This window comes from Centroberyx affinis, unplaced genomic scaffold, assembly GCF_046629955.1.
Source record: "Centroberyx affinis isolate AG114_WGS23_722 - 3 ecotype Tasmania unplaced genomic scaffold, CSIRO-AGI_Caff_v1 ptg000935l_1, whole genome shotgun sequence".
Taxonomy (NCBI): domain Eukaryota; kingdom Metazoa; phylum Chordata; class Actinopteri; order Beryciformes; family Berycidae; genus Centroberyx; species Centroberyx affinis.
This window is the reverse complement of record NW_027279512.1, coordinates 133,779-149,256: the sequence shown is the minus strand read 5'-3', so window position 1 is coordinate 149,256 and position 15,478 is coordinate 133,779. Positions and strand designations below refer to the sequence as shown.

The 15,478-nt window shown below is 44.2% G+C and overlaps 1 protein-coding gene across 1 annotated transcript; it reads right to left on the bottom strand.

Moving 5' to 3' along the window:
• Positions 1-10,400: 10,400 nt before the first annotated feature.
• LOC139645964 (uncharacterized) lies at positions 10,401-15,273 on the bottom strand. Its single transcript, XM_071521851.1, has 10 exons — positions 15,077-15,273; positions 14,655-14,748; positions 14,259-14,369; positions 13,436-14,039; positions 12,740-12,914; positions 12,341-12,564; positions 12,076-12,147; positions 11,583-11,746; positions 11,238-11,486; positions 10,401-11,103 (listed from the first exon to the last, which is right to left on the bottom strand). The coding sequence occupies exons 1-10, from the start codon at positions 15,193-15,195 to the stop codon at positions 10,441-10,443; spliced, it is 2,475 nt and encodes an 824-aa protein (XP_071377952.1). The 5' UTR covers positions 15,196-15,273; the 3' UTR covers positions 10,401-10,440.
• Positions 15,274-15,478: the final 205 nt, after the last annotated feature.

Genomic DNA, 15,478 nt, shown 5'->3' with positions numbered 1-15,478 from the left:
TTGAAAAAAGTTCACTACATGTAGTGTCCAATCGACTCCAAATGGCCTGAAACGTGCTCCTAGACACTTTCTGGGGGAACTTTTTTGGGCGTGGCACTTAGTCAATTTTTGAGAACTTTTTTTGAATGGGGAGTCTATGGCAGCTATACCAAAGGAAGACACTAGGGGTTCCAAACTTAATACACAGGTGCAGTGGGATAATACGATCACGCACACCAAGTTTGGTGTTTCTAGCACTTACGGTTTGTGAGTTATTAAAAAACTAGAGGATCGCACGACGTGCGATCGCGGTTATATCCCTTATACCTAACCCTAACCCTAACCCTAACCCTAACCCTAACCCTAACCCTTGGATCGGGCGTCCCTTGAAACACCTAGGTGGAGCTTGCCGACCCCGCCCCCTTGTGGACACGCCCTGTATTGGTGAAAATGAATGGGATGTCAATGGCAGCTACCGCTTCCGGTGGTCGTAGAAAGTCGGGGGTGGTACCGTTGGATCGGGCGTCCCTTAAAACCTATGGGCGGAGCTTGGTCCCGAGTCGATACGACCTTCACAAAAAAAGTTATTCAAGAAAAACCCTATTTTTTATCTTTTTCTTTTATTTTGAAAACTAAATTTCATGTTTTCGTTGTAGCCACGCCCTATATAAGCGAAGCACTGACTGAGCCACATTCAGTTCCAAGCTGGAACTCGAAGAGACAACACCTCCCACCCCTCCCCCTCCTCCCCCCCCTCCCTATAAATTACTATAGGGTCCTATAATACTTCCTTTTTCTTATAGTTTTCCATGTTTTTCTATGATAATTAGTGTTTTTCTATTTTAATACAGTTATCTGACTATCTAACTCTATACATGACCCAAACTCTAACCTCAACCACTCCCTTACTGGTGCCTGAACTCAACCGAGTCACTGCACTAAGTGAAATGGTCAACATTGGTGAAGTAAAGTTTTGAAAAAAGTTCACTACAAGTAGTGTCCAATCGACTCCAAATGGCCTGAAACGTGCTCCTAGACACTTTCTGGGGGAACTTTTTTGGACTTGGCACTTAGTCAATTTTTCAATTTTTATGATGAAAAGTTTTGAAAAAAGTTCACTACAAGTAGTGTCCAATCGACTCCAAATGGCCTGAAACGTGCTCCTAGACACTTTCTGGGGGAACTTTTTTGGACTTGGCACTTAGTCAATTTTTGAGAACTTTTTTTGAATGGGGAGTCTATGGCAGCTATACCAAAGAAAGACACTAGGGGTTCCAAACTTAATACACAGGTGCAGTGGGATAATACGATCACGCACACCAAGTTTGGTGTTTCTAGCACTTACGGTTCGTGAGTTATTAAAAAACTAGAGGATCGCACGACGTGCGATCGTGGTCATTATCCATATACCTAACCCTAACCCTAACCCTAACCCTAACCCTAACCCTAACCCTAACCCTAACCCTAACCCTAACCCTAACCCTAACCCTAACCCTAACCCTAACCCTAACCCTAACCCTAACCCTGACCTAACCCTAACCCTAACCCTAACCCAGTGCCTTGCGAGTGGCTCTCCATCAACTGCAGAGTCGTTGGACAATGTGGGGAGAGTCACGTGATATATAACTAAGACCTAACCCTAACCCTAACTGACCTGACACACTTTATCTTTTAGAATATCGCCCCAACCTTTGGCGGACTTCTTTTTTTGTGATGTCGTCCCAACCTTCAGGCAGTCGTCCCAACCTTCTGCGGATTCCTTCTTTGTGATATCGTCCCAACCTCCAGGCAGTCGACCCAACCCCTGGCAGGTCCCTTCACCGGGATGTCGCCCCAACCCCTATGCTGTTTATTTCTCTCTTTCCTTATCCCCCCACCCATCATTAACCCTAACCTTAACCACTTTGTCCTTTAGGCAGTCGTCCCAACCTTCTGCGGATTCCTTCTTTGCGATGTCGTCCCAACCCTCAGGGAGTCGACCCAACCCCTTGCAGGTCCCTCCACCGGGATTCCTTTTTCTTCTCTTTCTCTCTCTTTTTTTTCCTCTTCTTCTTCTTCTTCTTCGTTTTCTTCTTGGTCTTGGGATGCTCGGCTTTAGTGGGAAATAGAAGGGTGGTTCTAGGGTTGAACCAATACATATGGAGGGGTGTGGAGGTCTGTATTCAAAATGCTGCAGGGTCGTATATTTCGGGAGGTAGGGGTTGTGTACAGGGTGACCGACCGGTTGGTGGAGCGGTAAGGTTCTGGCCAAGCAATCCTAAAGGGTTGGGAATGCGGGAGACCGGGGTTTGAATCTCGGGTGGGACGAGGCTTCTTATGGCTACAAAAAGTTTTTTGCAGGAGCTCCCTCCGGGGGGCGGAGTTAGTAGACGAAAGGGGGAGGAGTCGGTTTGAGCACCACGGGTGAGAAGGACAGGGTAAGTAGAGGGACGGGGACCGTATGGGGGGTGGGATTTGAAGCCGGTTTTGAGAGGATCGAAGGTGAGATGAGACCAATTTAATGGTGATGGTATAATCATAATAATAACAACAATAGCTATGGGGATCATGTCATGTCGAATAGCAGGAGAAGGTGCAACAGGGAGATGTCTATGGAGGGGAGGGTTTGACCAAAAAGAAGAGGGGAGGAGTCTGTCGTCACTAGGGCCGGTCAGGGATGGATGGCGCGGTTGTGTGCGGAAGATGTCTGGGGGCAAACGGCCAGGGGCCGGTGGGGAGATTGGCAGACGGGACACAGGCTGAGGTCTGATCAACCTGCGGCCGGCCGCCTCGGGTGAGGGCGTCTAGTGTTTGAAAGGCCGAAACGTCCGAGGATCCTGAGGTACACTACTGACGATGTGTCCTGAAATTGTGGGAGGGGTCGGACGGGAGGATGATAGTATAGTAGTTTTTTTAAAAAAAGAAAAGAAACAAATTGACGTTTGTACAGGGGACTTGCTGGCTTTGTTTGCCGGCTTGCTTGCTGGCTTGCTGGCTTGCTTGCCGGCTTGCTTGGCTTGACGGTCCTGATTGCTAATTGAAAGCAGGCTGGGCTCGGGGGAGGGGTGGAGTGGTTGCATGGCAGGGCCTCTCTCTTTGTCTCCTTTTCTCCTGGTTTGGTGTGTGTGTGTGTGTAGGTGTAGGTATGTGTATATGTGTATGTATGTATGGGTATGGGTATGTACGTGCATGTATATAGGTATGTGGGTATGCAGGTGTGTATGTAGGTATGTATGTGTATGTGTATGTGTAGGTGTATGTATATATATGTGTGTATGTAGGTATGTATGTATGTGTGTATGTGTGTATGTATGTGTATGTGTATGTATATATATATATATATATATATATGTGTGTAGATGTGTATGTGTGTATATAGATGTACATTTGTATAGAGATTTGTTCGGGAGGGGGGAATGACAACTTCTGGGGGAGCATTTAATAAAAGTATGCGTTGGAGGATTATGCTGTTGAGGGCTTCTTTCTTCCTAGACGGGAGTGAGGGAGTGAGGGAGGGAGGGAGCTTGCTGGGGATAGGAGTAGGCCAGAGTACAGGGGGAGATAGGTGACATGCACCTAGATAGACGGGGGGAGGGAGCAGCAGGACTGTAGCCAAGCAGGGAGCGGGTGGAGTAGAGGAGTCCTCTCCGGAGGAGGGCAGGGGGCAGGTATGGGGACCGGCGGGGGAGGAACGGAGACGCGGCAGGAGAGGGGGTGTCTGAGAGACATTCGACGGCCCGTGCCTTGCCCTCAGCTACTCTCTTCCGAAAGGCTTTCGAGCTGTGTAGGGGGAGTAGTTGTTGTATCTTCTACTTTACCTAACCCTAACCCTAACCCTAACCCTAACCCTAACCCTAACCCTAACCCTAATTAGGGTTTGAACCCTAACCCAGCAGGCTGAATTTGGAATTTGGAAGGCTGAATTTGGAAGGATTTTTAATAAATTCCAGAATGCAACTACAGGCTATTGGGTAGGATTTTCATAAACTAGGGCTAACCCTAACCTTGGGAAAAATAGTTTCGTGTTTCTAGCTTTTTCCTACTATGAGATATTAATTTTTTAAAATTTTCTGTAGTACCTAATATGACAATCACTGAAATGGGGGTGCTCTAACACCTTTTCCACTTGAACCAGGGTTTTTCAATCTTCAATCTGGAATTCTGATTTTCAATTTGGAAGACATACTTTTCGCCACCAGGGGGCACAGTTAGAAAATTTCAATTTGGGTGCTGCAATTTGGAAGTTCAATTTGGAAGTTCATTGAAAATAGCAGTACAGTTTAAGGCCACTTTGCTGGAGTTGGAATTTGGAAGTTGGAAGTTGGAAGTTGGAAGTTGGAAGCTGGAGTTGGAATTTGGAATTTGGGTGTGCTCAATTTGGAAGTATATTAAAAATTGATTTTGAGCTATAGTGTCATATGCTGGAGTTGGAATTTGGAAGTTGGAATTTGGGTGTGCTCAATTTGGAAGTATATTAAAAATTGATTTTGATCTATAGTGTCATATGCTGGAGTTGGAATTTGGAAGTTGGAAGTGTGCTCAATTTGGAAGTATATTAAAAATTGATTTTGATCTAGTGTCATATGCTGGAGTGGGAATTTGGAAGTTGGAAGTTGGAATTTGGGTGTGCTCAATTTGGAAGTATATTAAAAATTGATTTTGATCTATAGTGTCATATGCTGGAGTGGAATTTGGAAGTTGGAAGTTGGAATTTGGGTGTGCTCAATTTGGAAGTATATTAAAAATTGATTTTGATCTATAGTGTCATATGCTGGAGTTGGAATTTGGAAGTTGGAAGTTGGAAGTTGGAAGTGTGCTCAATTTGGAAGTATATTAAAAATTGATTTTGATCTATAGTGTCATATGCTGGAGTGGGAAGTTGGAATTTGGGTGTGCTCAATTTGGAAGTATATTAAAAATTGATTTTGATCTATAGTGTCATATGCTGGAGTTGGAATTTGGAAGTTGGAAGTTGGAATTTGGGTGTGCTCAATTTGGAAGTATATTAAAAATTGATTTTGATCTATAGTGTCATATGCTGGAGTTGGAATTTGGAAGTTGGAAGTTGGAAGTGTGCTCAATTTGGAAGTATATTAAAAATTGATTTTGATCTATAGTGTCATATGCTGGAGTTGGAATTTGGAAGTTGGAAGTTGGAAGTGTGCTCAATTTGGAAGTATATTAAAAATTGATTTTGATCTATAGTGTCATATGCTGGAGTTGGAATTTGGAAGTTGGAAGTTGGAAGTGTGCTCAATTTGGAAGTATATTAAAAATTGATTTTGATCTATAGTGTCATATGCTGGAGTTGGAATTTGGAAGTTGGAATTTGGAAGTGTGCTCAATTTGGAAGTATATTAAAAATTGACTTTGATCAATAGTGTAATATGCTGGACTTGGAATTTGGAAGTGGGTCCAAAATGGAAGTATTGTCATTCTGACTAGGTAACTCCATACATGACTGTAGAAAGAACCGCATGAGGTTCCTGGTGTTTTTTGATGATCACACTCCCTCCTATGTCGGCTTGCCTCTTCTTCGCCTGGTGTGCAGACCATTGAAGAACGTATTGGAGGACATCCCAGACAACTGCCACAGGAATTTCATTGAGGAGTATCTGAAGGTGTGGCCGAACCCGCCTCTGACCCAGTACATGGTCGGGACAGATCATTAACTGCGGTTCTCCAACACTTCCCACTTCAAAGATGCGAGCTGCAAAGACGGCTTCAGCAAGGACAAGGCCAACCAAGACAAAGCTAACCGCTACTTCACGCCCAATTAAAATGAAACTGTGCTTCACTAAGACCGCGGCGGAGCACAGATCTCCCACTGTATATAGTTCATCTTGTGTCTTAAATTGTTTTTTTTTCCATCACAAGGCTTTGTAAATAGTTCCCAATCGTGTATGTTTTTTATTTAACTTTTCTTAGATATTGTGTTAGGTATTGTTTCTGTTGTTTGTATATATTGTATGTGTTTAATGTATATAGTTCCACTTATTAATGTATATAGTTCCACTTCTTATTAAATTATCTGACGCTGATCCCCCTTCCAAATTCCCACTTCCCACTTCCCACTTCCAAGTGGCCAACTGAAGGTGAAGCTGTACTTCACCATGACCGTGGTGGAGCCCTCACTGTGCCCTCACTGTGACATTTGGGAACCCCGACCACCCCATTCAAAAGTGTGCCAAATGTCAGAATATGAGTGTCAAATTTCTTACATACTGACATTTGGCACACCTTTGAATGGGGTGGTCGGGGTTCCCTAATGTCAAACATTTTCCCAAGTGTCCCACTTCCAATTTCCCACTTACTTCCCACTTGCAACTTCCCACTCCCAACTTCCCACTTCCAAATTCAGCCTCCAAATTCAGCTTCCAAAATCCCACTTCCAAATACAGCTTAAAAAAATCCACTTCCAAAATCCCACTTCCAAATCCAGCTTCCAAATTCCACTTCCAAATTCCAACTTCCAAATTCAGCTTCCAAATTCAGCTTCCAAATTCCAACTTCCAAATTCCAACTTCCAAATTCAGCTTCCAAATTCCACTTCCAAATTCCAACTCCAAATTCCAACTTCCAAATTCAGCTTCCAAATTCCACTTCCAAATTCCAACTTCCAAATTCAGCTTCCAAAATCAGCCTTCCAATTCAGCTTTCAGCTTCCAAAATCAGCCTTCCAAAATCAGCCTTCCAAAATCAGCCTTCCAAATTCAGCCTTCCAAAATCAGCCTTCCAAAATCAGCCTTCCAAAATCAGCCTTCCAAAATCAGCCTTCCAAATTCAGCCTTCCAAAATCAGCCTTCCAAAATCAGCCTTCCAAAATCAGCCTTCCAAATTCAGCCTTCCAACTTCCAAATTCAGACTGCCTTCCTTTTGGAAGCAGGGTTTTTTGCTAACCAAATGTCCTAGAAAAAAACCAAAGACATCTCCTGAAAGGTCGTGACCTTGGGAACAACATATGTCAAAATCACAGCCCTGGGACAAATACATCAAAAGTTATAGGGTTTTGAAAGCACTTTCAACTTCCAAATTCAGACTGCTTCATTTTGGAAGCGGGGACAGCAATGTCCTACAAGAAAGACGAAGACATTTCCCGAAAGGTTGTGAGCTTGGGAACAACATATGTCAAAATCACAGCCCTGGGACAAACACGTCAAAATTTGTAGGGGTTGGAAGACAATTCCAACTTCCAAATTCAGACTGCTTCATTTTGGAAGCGGGGACAGCAATGTCCTACAAGAAAGACGAAGACATTTCCCGAAAGGTTGTGAGCTTGGGAACAACATATGTCAAAATCACAGCCCTGGGACAAACACGTCAAAAATTGTAGGGTTTGGAAAGCACTTCCAACTTCCAATTTCAGACTGCTTCATTTTGGAAGCGGGGACAGCAATGTCCTACAAGAAAGACGAAGACATTTCCCGAAAGGTTGTGACCTGGGGAACAACATATGTCAAAATCACAGCCCTGGGACAAACAAGTCAAAATTTGTAAGGGTTGGAAGACAATTCAAACTTCCAAATTCAGCCTTCCAAAATCAGCCTTCCAAATTCAGCCTTCCAACTTCCACATTCGGACTGCCTTGCTTTTGGAAGCAGGGTGTTTTTGCTAACCCAATGTCCTAGAAAAAAAACAAAGACATCTCCTGAAAGGTTGTGACCTTGGGAACAACATATGTCAAAATCACAGCCCTGGGACAAATACATCAAAAGTTATAGGGTTTGGAAAGCACTTCCAACTTCCAAATTCAGACTGCTTCATTTTGGAAGTGGGGACAGCAATGTCCTACAAGAAAGACGAAGACATTTCCCGAAAGGTCGTGACCTGGGGAACAACATATGTCAAAATCACAGCCCTGGGACAAACACGTCAAAATTTGTAGGGGTTGGAAGACAATTCCAACTTCCAAATTCAGACTGCTTCATTTTGGAAGCGGGGACAGCAATGTCCTACAAGAAAGACGAAGACATTTCCCGAAAGGTTGTGAGCTTGGGAACAACATATGTCAAAATCACAGCCCTGGGACAAACACGTCAAAATTTGTAGGGGTTGGAAGACAATTCCAACTTCCAAATTCAGACTGCTTCATTTTGGAAGCGGGGACAGCAATGTCCTACAAGAAAGACGAAGACATTTCCCGAAAGGTTGTGACCTGGGGAACAACATATGTCAAAATCACAGCCCTGGGACAAACAAGTCAAAATTTGTAAGGGTTGGAAGACAATTCAAACTTCCAAATTCAGCCTTCCAAAATCAGCCTTCCAAATTCAGCCTTCCAACTTCCACATTCGGACTGCCTTGCTTTTGGAAGCAGGGTGTTTTTGCTAACCCAATGTCCTAGAAAAAAAAACAAAGACATCTCCTGAAAGGTTGTGACCTTGGGAACAACATATGTCAAAATCACAGCCCTGGGACAAATACATCAAAAGTTATAGGGTTTGGAAAGCACTTCCAACTTCCAAATTCAGACTGCTTCATTTTGGAAGCGGGGACAGCAATGTCCTACAAGAAAGACGAAGACATTTCCCGAAAGGTTGTGACCTGGGGAACAACATATGTCAAAATCACAGCCCTGGGACTGATAATTTGTAGCGTTTGGAAGGCAATTCCAACTTCCAAATTCAGCTTCCAAATTCCCACTTCCCACTTTCTCCCAACTTCCAACTTCCCACTAGTCACCTTGTGTCTTAAATTGTTTTTTCATCACAAGGCTTTGTAAAGGCTTCCTTCGTAGGCAGCGAAGGGTTTTGGCCAGGAGACGACTTGATTGCAGGAACGTGCTCTCACGTCATCTTCTTGGAGCCGTATTCTCTTCCAGTCCACTTCTGCAGGTCGGTTGCGCGCAAAAAGTTAGATTGCCGGATACACAAACAGCTAATCTAATTCTTCTGGATCCCAATAGTGTAATGGCGAGCACTAAACAGCAAATTGAAGACTGTCTACCCAACAGCCAGACAAAACTAACCGCTACCTCTCACCAAATTGAAGACTGTCTACCCAACAGCCAGACAAAACTAACCGCTACTTCTCACCAAATTGAAGACTGTCTACCCAACAGCCAGACAAAGCTAACCGCTACTTCTCACCAAATTGAAGACTGTCTACCCAACAGCCAGACAAAGCTAACCGCTACTTCTCACCAAATTAAGGTGAAACTGTACTTCACCAAGACCGCGGAGGAGCCTTTGAACTAACTAGGGTTGCAAAGGGGTGGAAAATTTCCGGTAAATTTCCGTAAAGTTTCCGGTTAATTTCCATGGGAAGTTAAGCTGGGGAATTTTGGAAATATTCCAAATTGGAAACTTTCCATGGGAATTATGGGAATTAATGGGAATTAACTGGGAATTGAGGGTAATTTAATGGAAAGGTATCATATCCAAGCATAAATATTTGTTTTAAAATGTTTGTCACTGTGACATTTGGGAACCCCGACCACCCCATTCAAAAGTGTGCCAAATGTCAGAATATGAGTGTCAAATTTCTTACATACTGACATTTGGCACACCTTTGAATGGGGTGGTCGGGGTTCCCTAATGTCAAACATTTTCCCAAGTGTCCCACTTCCAATTTCCCACTTACTTCCCACCCACTTGCAACTTCCCACTTCCAAATTCAGCTTCCAAAATCCCACTTCTAAATTCAGCCTCCAAATTCCCTCTTCAAAAATCAGCCTCCAAATTCCCACTTCCAAAATCAGCCTCAAAAATCCCACTTCAAAAATCAGTCTTCCAAAATCAGCCTTCCAAAATCAGCCTTCCAAATCCAGCCTTCTAACTTCCAAATTCAGCCTTCCAAAATCAGCCTTCCAAATTCAGCCTTCTAAATTCACAACAAAGACATTTCCTGAAAGCTTGTGACCTCGGGAACAACATATGTCAAAATCACAGCCCTGGGACAAACAAGTCAAAATTTGTGGGGTTTGGAAGGCAATTCCAACTTCCAAATTCAGACTGCTTCATTTTGGAAGCGGGGACAGCAATGTCCTACAAGAAAGACGAAGACATTTCCCGAAAGGTCGTGGCCTGGGGAACAACATATGTCAAAATCACAGCCCTGGGACAAACACGTCAAAATTTGTAGGGTTTGGAAGGCACTTCCAACTTCAAGCATCTCTACTGACACAATAACAACACAAGTAATGGAGGTTCAAAAAATATATTTTTTTATTATCTACTTAAACAGTTGAACTGTTTGAGATCAAAGCTTTTTTTTTTAAGTTAACAAAAAAATAAAAATAAAAATAATAATAATAATAATAAAAACTTAAAACAACACTTGGAAAAAAGTCCTTGTGCGAAATAATAACATTTTTTTTTTAGTTGAACACTCTGAAAAAACAAACAATTTAAAACAACCCTGGACAAACAGTCCACACCAGAGAGTAAAATGTTGTTGTTGTTTTTTTGAGTTAAAAACTCTTTTTTTTTTTTTTTTTTACATTAAACTACAATAAACAAACAACAAACTTACAACACGTACTCACAGCCTTTCCAGGGCAACAACAAGTTTCCTGCACCCCTTTGCCTTTTTGTCCTTTGGGCTAGGCTTTTTGGCTGCAGATTCAGCTGCAGATTCAGCCTCACTTGAGCTGAGGCTGAGGTTCAGGGGCTCACCTGCCTCACTGCTCGTGTCTATCCACAGTCTGGGTGAGGAGCCTGGGGAGCTGGGTATGGATGGGGTGGGTTGTGGGGTTTGTTGGGGGCTTGGGGTTCTGGCCATGCCAGACACAAAAGAAATCACCCCCTCATCGCGGGAGAGGGTGGGCACCTCCCCGTTGTCCTCCTCCCCTTTGTCCTCCTCCCCCTCGCCCTCCGGCTGCCCAGCAGGTTCAGATGTGTCCTCTTCAAACAGCCGCCTTTTAGACCTCTTTGGAGGCACTACCTCCTCCTCACTCGATGATGCCTCCAGGAAGGGCGGGGATTCAGGGTCGGGGTTGGTGACGGATGTCGGCTGTCCGGGCTCCCCCGAACTGCTCTCCTCGTCCTCCTTGGAGTCTGCCAACGCCTTCATCCGGAGCCCCCTGACCCCGAAGGCTTCAGCCAAGTCTTGTACAGGGCAGTAAAATTTTTCTGCCGTGCCAACGTCATGGCACATGGCCGTCGCCACTTTTGCCCGTTCGTCCTGGTTGAGGTGCTTCTTGGCCTTGGAAGAGGAAAAAGCAGACATTTCCTGTGTTAAACTTCTGACAAATCTATGTGTAAGGTAAGTACACTTTCCCATCACACCTGATGGTGGAGAGTGCCATGCAAGGTGCCAACCTACTACGTGGTACTTACCTGACTGCTGACACTGGAGCGGATCCTGTTAAAGGTAATGGCCCCTGCCAGGCCTGCATCGTTCCAGGCCATTTGGAGGAGGGAACCGGGCTTGGTCAGCTGTTTCCCATCCCGTCTGTGGAACAGGAAGGGCGTCTTGCTGCACACAGCATCGGAGATGTTGGCCAGCCGCGACAGCCACTCATGCTCCACCTTGTACAATGGAATGAGTGCGTGGCCAAAACTTCTTTGTGTTTTGTGCTCTGCGACCTGCAAGACACACACAAAATAAACAGATGGTAGTCAAACACGTACACCTTTTGGAGAAACTTAGCATGAAAAACTATCATCTGACATGTAACTTACCCAAACTATGTACTTTTCCCCCTCATTATCTGCCTCCAGGACCTCTAGTTTTGTCATGCAGGCGAAAACAACCGGCCGGTGTCCAGTCAGGACCGCCAGGTACCCCAACAGGTAGCCCCCAACCAGCTCGAGGGCCCCCCATTTGCTCTTTCTTTCCAGTTGTTCTGGAAAAAAACAAAAAAAAACACGTTATTTGTCTTTGTTCACGTGATAATTTCCTCACTGGGTCAGCAACCAAAGAAGGGGCCCCCTCTCTCTGTGGTCCTTATGAAGATTTCTTCCCTTTTTCCCTGGTATCTTTTTTCCTTGCCTGCCGTAAGGGTTGAAGTCAGGGAGTATCATCCTGTTTGTTTTAAACTGTGAGCATGTAAAGCTCTTTGAGACTGTAAACAGGGGTTTGGGGCTCTAAACCTTGTACCTGAACTTGAATTTAACTAGATAGAAACTCAACCAAGGCAAACCAAAGGAGAATATATGTTTGTGGCTTACTTACTGAGCAATTGAGGAATTCTCAGCTTTGCCGCTGTGAGAAATTTGCTCTCTGTGTTGGCACTCAGCAGGCTCTCTGTAAATACAAAATGACAAACATCGGGTGGCCATTAGCAGACAGATTTTTATTTTTAGAATAAAACAAACAGAAAAGAGAGGAAGTGGCTTCCTGTCTGCGAGTAGGGTTCAGGAAAACATGGGACAAATGTAGTTTAAGTAGGCACACCCTTCAAAAACGTACAATTACTACAGAGATGAATAACACTTACTGCTCTTCTGGCGCTTGACAGTCTGGCGGTACGGCACCACCTCCCTCATGATGTCTGACTGCACCTTCTTCAAGCAATGCTGCAGCTGGCTGAGCTGGGCAGTGGTTAATTTACTTGTGTTTTTGTGGAACACCTCAATGTGGCTTAGGAAAGCCTTTACGTTAAGCAAGATATTTTTTATTGAGGTGACCTTGTAATTGTCCTCTTTAAGTTGCGTCGGCCACCTGCCAAAAGAACAGAACAGTTAAAAGACCTCAAACATTACTTAGCATTAGCATCAACACGCATGAGCCACGCTCCAACCTGGGCCGCTGCAACAAGCATTGAGCCTAAATAGTACACGCACTACCATTTGAACCACCGGGGTGCTCCAAAGTATCATTACTTATCCTTACTTACTTTTGTAACTTTTCCAAGTTGTATAGGAATCGGAGCCCCCTCCCGCGCTTCGCTCCTCGCTGCATATAGCAGCAAAACCGCTGCGCATGGTTCCTCCTGTTCCGAGCGTTTTCTTTATCTTTCCTGCCCGTTCTGCACCCCAGGGCCGCCCGCTGAAACTGTAACAGGATGTTTCCTGTAAAAAAAACATGTTCAAGTTAAGGTGGATACCAAAATCCCTGTATTGCAGTCTTAGGGGGGGCTTTCCAAGGCCACACTTTAATACTTTATGATTTATTGAAGAATCTGATCACTTCCAAATTCAGCCTTCTCACTTCCAATTTCAGCCTGCCTTCATTTTGGAAGCGAGGCAAAATGGCGGTAAAAAATGTCACAGAAAAAAAACAGACATTTCCTGAAAGGTCGTGACCTCGGGAACAACATGTGTCAAAATCACAGCCCTGGGACATCCACATCAAAATCTACAGGGTTTGGACCGCACTTCCAAATTCAGCCTTCTCACTTCCAATTTCAGACTGCCTTCCTTTTGGAAGTGAGGCAAAATGGCAGTAAAAAAAATATCACAGAACAATAACAACGACATTTCCTGAAAGGTTGTGACATCGGGTACTAGATGTGTCAAAATCACAGCTCTGGGACATACACGTCAAAGACAATAAGAAAAACAGGGCAAGACTCCCCTGCAGGACCACTTACCAATCAGGCTTCTCTTCAGCTGGGGTGTTCGCTGAGTCTGTTTGCCTTTTTTGGTTGGCGTCTGTTCAACAGTGGTGCCTGTAGTGACGCTGCTGGAGGCACCAGCCTTTCTTTGATTGAAGAGTTGCATTGCAACTGTGTCCTGAAGCTGTTTCAGGGATGTCTCCAGCAGCGCCACTCTTGCGGTAAGGGAAATGCAACCTTGGCATGACGTGATGCTGCTCTGGCCACTGGCAGATGGTGGGGAACAGGAGCTTGGAGAGGGCTGGGGGACTGAGGTTGTTCGGAGGGGCAGCAGGGAGGGATGGGTTGAGCTCTCTTGGGGGCTCTGCTGGGAGGAAGGGGATGATGGGGAGGGAGGTGGGAGGCTGCGTGAGGTAGAGGACTTGGGGGTGGAGCACGCTTGGGGGGCCGACAGGGAGACAAGGGATGATGAGGAGGGAGGTGGGGGACAGGAACCTAATGGCCCGGGTTCCTCGTCACAGTCCTCTAGAACGATAAAAAACGGCTCGCTCTCGGAGTCCTCCAGGACCACACAGTCATCCTCCTGAGCGGGGCCAGCCTCCTCCTCCTCCTCCTCCTCCTCCTCCTTCTTGTTAAGTCGCTAACAAGCAGACAAGCAAAGCAGACAACATTAAATACAAAAAATCATACATACATCCAGACAAGAGAAAAGTTAAAATGAAAGCTGCAAGCAGCGATGCACAGGCCCTAGCACCTCACGGGCATTGGAGGGAGCGGTTGCACGAAGGAATTGTGCTCGGGCCCTAATCAGTGATTATTGCAGAATTCAGCAAAAACACCATTATAAATCACCACTGACCAGCAAATCCAGCCTGGACATCAGCGGGACGCTGGGGTTTGTGGCCCTCAGCTCCCGGAGCTTCTGCACACAAAGCGTCTGCTTGGCCCCGAACATCAACTCGTCCACTTCCTGCAAGATATTTGAATGAAGAAAAATATTCAATCACTTACAATGCAAAGATAAACACAATTCAGAGAACACAGTTGAAAGAGAACTACTTTATTTACTCTATTTTATTTTTTCATTTTTTTATTATTCCTATTTTACTGTCTTATATTTTTATGTCGCTACATAGATGTAATAAGAAGATGTTTTCTTGATATTAACTACATTTCCATTCTGCGCTACTGTGTCATATGGATTTCTCCTATTGGGATCAATAAAGCTTACATCTTATCTTAAATGGTTACTCACATGTGGAGCACAACTGTGCACATCGGTGAGGTGCTTGTCAAGCCGGGAAAATGCTGCCCTGTCACAGATGCTGCAGGACAACTTTCCCGAAATCCTGTAAAAACATCAACGGCATCAGAATCAGAATCAGAATCAGAAATACTTTACTGATCCCCGAGGGGAAATTGAGTTACATTGCAGCTGCTCACATTGTAGAAGTGAATATATATAAGCGTAGAGAAATTATAAGAAATTATAAGAAAAATAGAAATACGAAAGTAAGAAATATGTAAAATATGTGCATTATACTACAATATATAACAATGAGAATAAATATACTAATAATAATAATATAGAAATAAGAGAAATAAGAATTCTGTACATTTATAAGGGCCTTGGCTGGGGCTGTATTCGAATTTATTGCATTTGAAATTATGACTCACCGCCCATTTGCCCAGCACAACAGCAGCACCTTCTCCTCCTCGTTATTGATCTTCTCAACCTGAGTAAGGTGCTGCCGTAGGCGGCTGAAATAGTTGCCACAAAGTGGGCACTCCCGCATGTTGGCATTCTTCGCCTTGGATGACTGAAAAAGGACAAATAAGAAAAAAAAAATGAAAATTCAACATCCAAAAGGATTACAAATGCTACTCATTATGTAGTGAAAACAGGTATCTCAAATCTGACGACAGATTACCGTCTGTATGAGCCTAGAGTATATGAGACAATTTTTCTCAACCTGTAGACTGCACATTTTATGATTTATTTAAGAATTTTTTCACATTTGTGAACTCAGACCGGCCTAACACCTTCCTGAAGTTGGAAGCAGGGCAAGAAATTAATAT